Source organism: Xenopus laevis, chromosome 1S, assembly GCF_017654675.1.
Source record: "Xenopus laevis strain J_2021 chromosome 1S, Xenopus_laevis_v10.1, whole genome shotgun sequence".
Taxonomy (NCBI): Eukaryota; Metazoa; Chordata; class Amphibia; order Anura; family Pipidae; genus Xenopus; species Xenopus laevis.
The window spans coordinates 29,429,384-29,437,591 of NC_054372.1; the positions used below are offsets into that span (position 1 = coordinate 29,429,384).

The following is an 8,208-nucleotide window of genomic DNA, read 5'->3' on the forward strand; positions in this document are numbered from 1 at the left end:
TTTCAAAACGCATCAGTTAATAGTGCTACTCCCGCAGAATTCTGCACTGAAATCCATTTCTCAAAAGAGCAAACAGATTTTTTTTATATTCAATTTTGAAATCTGACATGGGACTAGAAAATTTCCCAGCTGCCCCTGGTCATGTGACTTGTGCCTGCACTTTAGGAGAGAGATGCTTTCTGGCAGGCTGCTGTTTTTCCTTCTCAATGTAACTGAATGTGTCTCAGTGAGACATGGGTTTTTACTATTGAGTGCTGTTCTTAGATCTACCAGGCAGCTGTTATCTTGTGTTAGGGAGCTGCTATCTGGTTACCTTCCCATTGTTCTTTTGTTTGGCTGCTGAGGGGGGGAAAGGGGAGGGGGGTGATATCACTCCAACTTGCAGTACAGCAGTAAAGAGTGATTGAAGTTTAACAGAGCACAAGTCACATGACTTGGGGCAGCTGGGAAATTGGCAATATGTCTAGCCCCATGTCAGATTTCAAAATTGAATATAAAAAAATCTGTTTGCTCTTTTGAGAAATGGATTTCAGTGCAGAATTCTGCTGGAGCAGCACTATTAACTGATTCATTTTGAAAAAATGTTTTTTCCCATGAAAGTATCCTTTTAAAAACGCAAACCGAAAAATGTGAGGCTTAGTTAATAGGCTCCTAGATATAATCTAGGCTCAAAATCAAATCTGTGTTTGACTGACCGGCCCTTAGGCATCAGAATCGAGGAGGTTAGGGGAGCTGTGGTTCTACAGAATTATTTTTCCCAGTTTAACATTTTTTTACTAGCATGCAAACATGAGGCAAGATAAGACTTTGATGTGGCTCACACAATGTCACAGCCTGTGCACACACATCATACCTCACTGAAACTTACCCCCTAGCCGGGTCACTGACCCTAGCAACAAGAGCAAATAATTCTAAAATAAAGTTAACATTCAAAGTTTCCTGTACATTATGAAAAATGTATTGTGCTACATCCCACTATTTTTCAGATGGCTTTGTGCCAGCGTTTAACAGATACTGTTTTACAATAATACTTTTGTTTTACATAAGATATATATATTGAGTTGACTTGTTATATACAAAACACTTTTGCAAATTAGGCCACAACATTCTTTTCAATAAAATCCAAGCAACATACCTGCATGTAATATTTAATGTTTCATCTGCAGCTAGGACAAGGTGGTCTTTATTAGCACTTAAACTTGGAAAATCTGCTGACAGCCAGAAAAAAAAAGAAACAAAATGTTACATAAAGAGATTTTAAAATGTGAAGTTCTTTATAATGGTTCAGAGTAGAGTTTGACATAACAGGAAGAATGGGCAGATGGTGCCAGGTTAAAAGGCAAGGCAAAGTCATTAACAATGTTTTTCTGCCAGCTTTAAGGTCTGACAATCGGATTCAGTAAAGAAAGTAGAAGCATGTTCTTTTTCGTTGTGTTCTCACCTCTATAACACCAGCTTAGAAACTGAAATATTACTTTGCTTCTAACCAAGCTGAGTTGTTGGGCTCATTTGTGTGCGCCCCATACAAACATTCAAAAGCCTTTTGACATATAAGCTCAAGCATCACAAACTTGCTTCATGAGTAGTGATGGGCGAATTCCCGCGATTCACCGTCGGCAAATACATTCGCGAAACTGCCACGAAAATTCACCAGCGTCAAAAAAAAGGACGCTTTTGTGGGCATTTTTGCTAGCGCCTAAAAAAAGGACGCCGGCATCAAAAACGAGGCCCCGGTGCCGCTTCGCATATTTTTCGCCGTTCTGCGAATTTCGCTGGAAATTTGCGCATTTTTCGGCGGAACGCCCCAAATTTGCCCATCACTATTCATGAGGATTGATATGTGACACTGCAGCAGCTTTTAGTTCAGCAATGCCAGACATTAAAGGGGTGGTTCACCTTAAGGTTAACTTTTAGGGGGTTATTTACTACTACTACTACTATTTACTACTAACTCCGAATGCAAAAATCACGAAAAATTGGTGATTTTTTTTAAAATAAAATCAGAATTTAAAAAAATCATGAATTTTTTGGAATTTATTAAACCCAGAGGATGGAAAAGTCAGAATCAGAAAATCCGGCATCTCAGACCTGTCGAGGTTGCATGTAAGTCAATGGGAGAAGTCCCAATGATTTTTTGATGTGCGCTGGGTTTTTGCCAATCCCCCAAAGTTTTCGGCCAAAATTCTGAATTTTCGGGTTAAAAATCTAAAAAAATTGTGAAGATCGGATGAAAATACGAAAAAATCATGAAGATTGGATGAAAAATCCGAAAAAAAAACTTGAAAATTCGATTTTTCACGTTTTTTTTGGATTTTTTCCCACAAACAAAATTTTCGGGAAAGTGTATTAATAAATAAGCCCAAAAATCCTGTGCGGATTTGGCCAGAGTTTTTTTCAGAAAATATTGAGATAAATTCGGACTTGATAAATAATCCCCTTAGTATGTTATAGAATGAGCAATTCTAAGCAACTTTTCTTCATTATTTATTTATAGTTTATACATTTATACATTATTCACCTTCTTCCTCTGACTCTTTCCAGCTTTCAAATGGGGGTCACTGACCCCATCTAAAAAACAAATGCTCTGTAAGGCTACAGATGTATTGTTATTGCAATTTTGTATTACTCATCTTTCTGTTCAGACCTTCTCCTGTTCATATTCTAGTGTCTCATTAAAATCAATGCATGGTTGCTAGGGTAATTTGGACCCTAGCAACCAGACTGAAGAAACTGCAAACTGGAGAGCTGCTGAATAAAAAGTTAAATAACCCAAAAACCCTGAATAATAAAAAACGAAAACCGATTGCAAAATGTCTCTGAATATCACTCTAAATGTGAACAACCCCTTTAATGGACAAGGAAAGTTAAACTAAAGAAGTAGCTAGAAATGTTGTAATTACGTTTTGTGCTTCTATACCTGCCCAAGGCAACCACAACCACAGTAAAGATCTCCAAAAGATGCCCCAGTAGCTCCCCATCTTCTTTTCTGCTGATTCACTGAACATGCTCTGTGCTGCTGTCAGTTACTGAGCTTAGGGACACACTCACAATATACAGTACACATAGAATAGAAATGTCACAATATAAGGCTGATTAGTAATTAATACAGATAATTACTACATGGCAGCACAGAAACCAGTACAATTAGCATCAGAATGTAATAATCAGCCCTGTAGCATCAGCTTATATTACAGACCAACCTCATTTTCTGCTGGATAATTAGTGACGACCCCTAAGCTTAGCTTCTCAACAGCTGCTCAGAGCCCACTGAGCATGTGAGTGTCACAGACTCTTTCCAAGATGGTGACCCCCTGTGACAAGTTTGAAGTCCTGGATCATTGCTGCTATTGACAAGCTGAAACTTTAGGCTGATGCATTTTTTAGCCCTATTCATTTTTTGGGTTTAGTTTTTAAGCAACAAAATAAACTGGCAAAGGGCCCTGTAATGTGGCAAATTCCTGTGCAATCTTGCATAGCTGCTCAACCAGGGGGCAGTTTTGTATTTTGCAACCATGAAGAAGAGCACCCTTAATAACAGGTCCCTGTTACCACTGAAATCACCTCTGGTCTATACATTTGGTCTAAAGACAACAACTGACTCCATTTCTTTGGTCACAGAAGTCATAGTTTTGCCAAGCCACCAACTATTCACTTTCTTTATCTAAGGGGCAGATTTATCAAAGGTCGAAGTGAAAATTCTAATTAAAAAAATTCCAATTTCAAGCTAATTTTTGTGTACTTTGAAAAAAAATCAAAAATTCGCATTCCGAAATTGATCATGTACTATCTCTTTAAAAATTCAACTTCGACCATTCGCCATCTAAAACCTGCTGAATTGCTGTTTAAGCCTATGGGGGAACTCCAAGAAACCATTTGGAGTCAATTGGTGGACTTTGAGAAGTCAAAGGTTTTTTTGGGGAAAACTTTGCTTAGAATTCGATCGAATTTGCAATTACTTTGATACGTATGGTTCGAATTTAATCAAAAACGGAAGTTTTTCGATGGCGAATGGTCGAAGTCGAATTTTAAAGAGACAGTACATGATAAATTTCGAATTTTCTAATTTTTTTCAAATTCGGATCGAATTTGGACTATAGGGAATAGTCCAAATTCGATCCGAATTTGAAAAAAATTAGAAAATTCGAAATTTATCATGTACTGTCTCTTTAAAATTCGACTTCGACCATTCTAAGTACACAAAAAAATAGCTCGAAATTCAAATTTTTTTCACTTGAAAATTCACTTCGACCGTTGATAAATCGGCCCCTAAGTGTTCAACTATACACGTGAACACAAGTAAATAGAGAGTGTCAAAATTTGGCAGTGTCTCTCTGATGACATGTGCCGATGTTTCATCTATTGATAAACAGGCCCCATCATGTCTGGCTGTTTAATCTCATCATGTTTCCCAATCACTTCCTCTGTTCCCTTGTAAACCCACACGTGAACAGATTTTCCTAAATATTCCCAAAATGTTTCGCAATATGCTGATGGGTCCCCAGATAAGCTGCAACTGAGGATGCACATGTTCCATGAGGTCTCATCCATGTATTGTTTCATACCAAGAAACCTTGTCAGAAAACGTTGATAAAGTACATACTGTTTTTGATCCAGCAATAACATGACTTAGATCCTTATATTTTGAAGCAGAGTGTTCATTATTCCCATTCTATTTATACACATTCCAATGAAATATATGCAGTCACTAAGGGGCAGATTTATCGAGGGTCGAATTTCGAGTTTTTAAACTCCCATCAACTCGAAATTCGAATAAAAAAAGACCAACCGAAATTTATTTTAAAAAAAATCAAATTTTTTAATTTTGAGTTTAATTTAATTTAATTTTTTAATTTTGAGGCTGTATTCGATTGTTAAAATTGAAGTGTTTTCAAAAAAACCTTCGATTTCTCAAGGTCCACCAAATGACTCCAAGTAGGTTCTGGAGGTCCCCCATAGGCGTTTTAGATGGCAAATAGTTGAATTGTTAAAAAGACAGTATAATAATATAAATTTCGATATTCAAATTTTTTTCAAATTCGGATTGAATTTGAAGTATTCCCTTGTCGAAGTACACAAAAATAGCTCGAAATTCTGTTTTTTTTTTACTTCGAATTTTCAATTCGACCCTTGTTAAATCTGCCCCTTTGTATACGTATATATTTATAGACATATATAATAGATATACAGTATAGATAAATGTACTACAAAGATGTATTATGTAAAGGTATACAAACTTTCAGTGAAAGTACCACCCAAACTGGGACTTATGGGCCTCCTCTGATGATATAGCTGTCAGCATTATAGAGCCACTACTATTATTATGTTAATACAGGTAAGATACCGGTTATCCAGAATGCTAGGGACCTGGGGTTTTCCATATAAGGGGACCTTCTGTAATTTAAATCTCCATACCTTAAGTCAACTAAAAATATCATTTACAAATTAACTAAACCCAATACCATTATTTTGCCTCCAATAATAGTTTTTTTTTCTTAAGTAGGATCAAGTAAAAGGTACTATTTTATTATTACAGAGAAAAAGAAAATCATTTTTTAAAATTTCAATTTTGTGATTATAATGGAGTCTACGGGAGATGGCCTTCCGTTAGTTCAGAGCTTTCTGGATAAGGGGTTTCTGGATACTACCTAGTCTGTAAAGAGAATTAGAATTCAACAGCACTACGGTATTTCTCTGATTCCATCTGGGGAAGAAACCAGATAAAGACATTAACAGGGGGTATGGGATCCGTTATCTGGAAACCCGTTAATCAGAAAGCTCCGAATTACGGAAAGACTGTCTCCTATAGACTCCATTTTATCCAAATAATCAGAATTTTTAAAAATGATTTCCTTTTTCTCTGTAATAATAAAACAGTAGCTTGTACTTGATCCCAACAAAGATATAATTAATCCTTACTGGAGGCAAAACCAGCCTAGTGGATTTATTTAATGTTTACATGATTTTCTAGTAGACTTAAGGTATGGAGATCCAAGTTACGGAAAGATCCGTTATATGGAAAACCCCAGGTTCTGAGCATTCTGTTCTGGATAACAGGTCCCATACCTGTATTTAGATTTTTATCTCTCTATAAAGAAAAGATCTATACAGGAGCGTCAATTGCACTTCCCAGTTACAGACACAGGCAATGGGGCAAATTCACTAAGATCCGAAGTTGCGCCAGTGACAGCTTCACCGCACTTCGCCAGGCGTAGTTTTGCCAGCGATATGCAAATTCACTAAAATGCGAGGTTGCACTCAGGAAGGCGAACGGTAGCGAAATTGCGATACCGTTACTTCGTCAGGCAAAGCGAAGTTATGCTAGCGATGCTTGGGGGCAGATTTACTAAGGGTCAAACTTCGAAGTTAAAAAAAACTTCGAAATTCGACCCTCAAATTGAAATCCTTCAACTTCGAATATCAAAGTCGAAGGATTTTTAGTGTATTCGATCGATCGATAGAATAGAAATTAAACGATTAAATAGTTCGAATCTAACTAATTTTTAGTGATCGATCGTAGGATTTCTATTCGATCAAAAAAACATAGAAAAGTGCTGTGGAAGGTCCCCTTCGGTAGCATTAATTTTGCGAAGTATGAAGTCGAAGTTTTTTTTAAAGAGACAGTACTTCGATTATCGAATGGTCGAATATTCGAACGATTTTTACTTCGAATCGAAGTCGAAGTAAATTCGAAGTCGTAGTATCCTATTCGATGGTCGAAGTATCCAAAAACTGACTTCGAAATTCGAACTTTTTTAACTTCGAAAATTCACTCGAGCTTAGTAAATCTGCCCCCTAATTTGCATATGGCGCAAATATAATGGACGTATAAGCTGCAGCAACTACATTTCATTACACAAGCCCAGGAAACCTTTAAAGAATAAAATAAAGGTGTTCTATTGCCCTACACATGAGCCCACTGTATTGTTGAGTCGCCATGTCAGGAAATGTAGGGGGGAAGGAGGGTACCCCCAAAATAATTTACGCTATTTTTCAAACTATCACCCTTAAAAAAGTACAAAACGCCAGTATTTTTTGGGACTTTTTTTGAAGCAATCCCTATCTACTCTATTGCACTTCTCCTGGTCTGAGGTGGCGAAGGCAAGTCTGGCGCAAGAGGTAACGATCAGTAAAATGCGCAAGTTAGTGAATTAGCGTAGTTATGTCCATTCGCCATAGCGCAACTCCACTTGGTGTAAGGGTGAGAAGTAGCGGTAGAGTAAGTCCACTTCGCTAGCGAATTTACGACAGTGCCCGTTAGTAAATCTGCGAAGTAACGAAATGACGTCACGCTGGTGAATTTGCGCTAGCGTTAGCCACTTCGCGCTTTAGTAAATTTGCCCCAATGTGTCTCTCCCTCCTGCGCTGTTTCCATTCATTACCTGAAGCCATGAGTGAGCCCAGCAGCGGCAGAAGCAGTAGCAGGAACCCCAGCAGCACAGCCTTCATCTTTATTCCAGGACGGAGAGCAATATCCCAGCGACAGACAGAGAGCTACAGTTCAACACCAGAGCAGCTCCTAGTGATGCCACAGACATGGACTGTGATGCGCTAGAGGGAAGCAGCAAGCAGGTCACACTGACAGGTTTCTGCGCTAAATATCCCGGAGATGCTACACAGACAACCGCACTCCAGCGCTCTACAGCGAGCCTGTGCCACCACACTGCAGCCGCCGCTTCACAACTTGCATCGCAAGCCACGCCCTCACAGCCGAATTCCCGCCCTTCCACTCCAATTACTCGCAAGTTGTCTGTGTAGTCGGCTCTCTGTGCAGCCATCCTAATGAAACGGGTGTTTTTTTACTTCTATTTTCTTTTTACTTCTAGAATCCCTCCTTATTTTTATTAGTGTTCACAGAATTCACCCCCATGTGCCCAAGCAGTGGTTCCAGCTGACATTATTCTACACCTTGTGGTTTATGTAGTAAAGTCCATCATACATTTGTGTGGGGATTTTGAAGTTCAGCAACAGAATCCACTCTCTCCCTTTTTCCATCACACCCCTGTACTGTCCATTACAAATTTGTGTGGGGATTTTTAAGTTCAGCAACTGAATTTCCCCTCTCCCTTTCTCCATCAATCTCCTGCACTGACTCACTAAACAACAGTAATAAACAGTTTGTATCCATACAATTGTTGCCCATTCCTGAAGTACCACTTGTGCCACAACAAGAGCAGCCCACACCTGCCACAGGGAATGCTGGGATAGCAG

The 8,208-nt window shown here is 38.5% G+C and overlaps 1 protein-coding gene across 2 annotated transcripts in view; it reads right to left on the reverse strand.

Moving 5' to 3' along the window:
* kdr.S (kinase insert domain receptor S homeolog) overlaps positions 1-7,848 on the reverse strand; it is a 29,547-nt gene extending 21,699 nt beyond the window's left edge. The window contains exons 1-2 of one of the 2 annotated variants that reach the window (XM_018243145.2): positions 7,380-7,848; positions 1,136-1,208 (exon numbers count right to left, since the gene is read on the reverse strand). In XM_018243145.2, coding sequence (XP_018098634.1) covers positions 1,136-1,208; positions 7,380-7,446 — 140 coding nt within the window. In that variant the 5' untranslated portion in view covers positions 7,447-7,848. Of the gene's footprint in view, positions 1-1,135; positions 1,212-7,379 lie in introns of both variants that reach the window. The other variant, XM_041579471.1, reaches the window with a different exon arrangement.
* Positions 7,849-8,208: the final 360 nt, after the last annotated feature.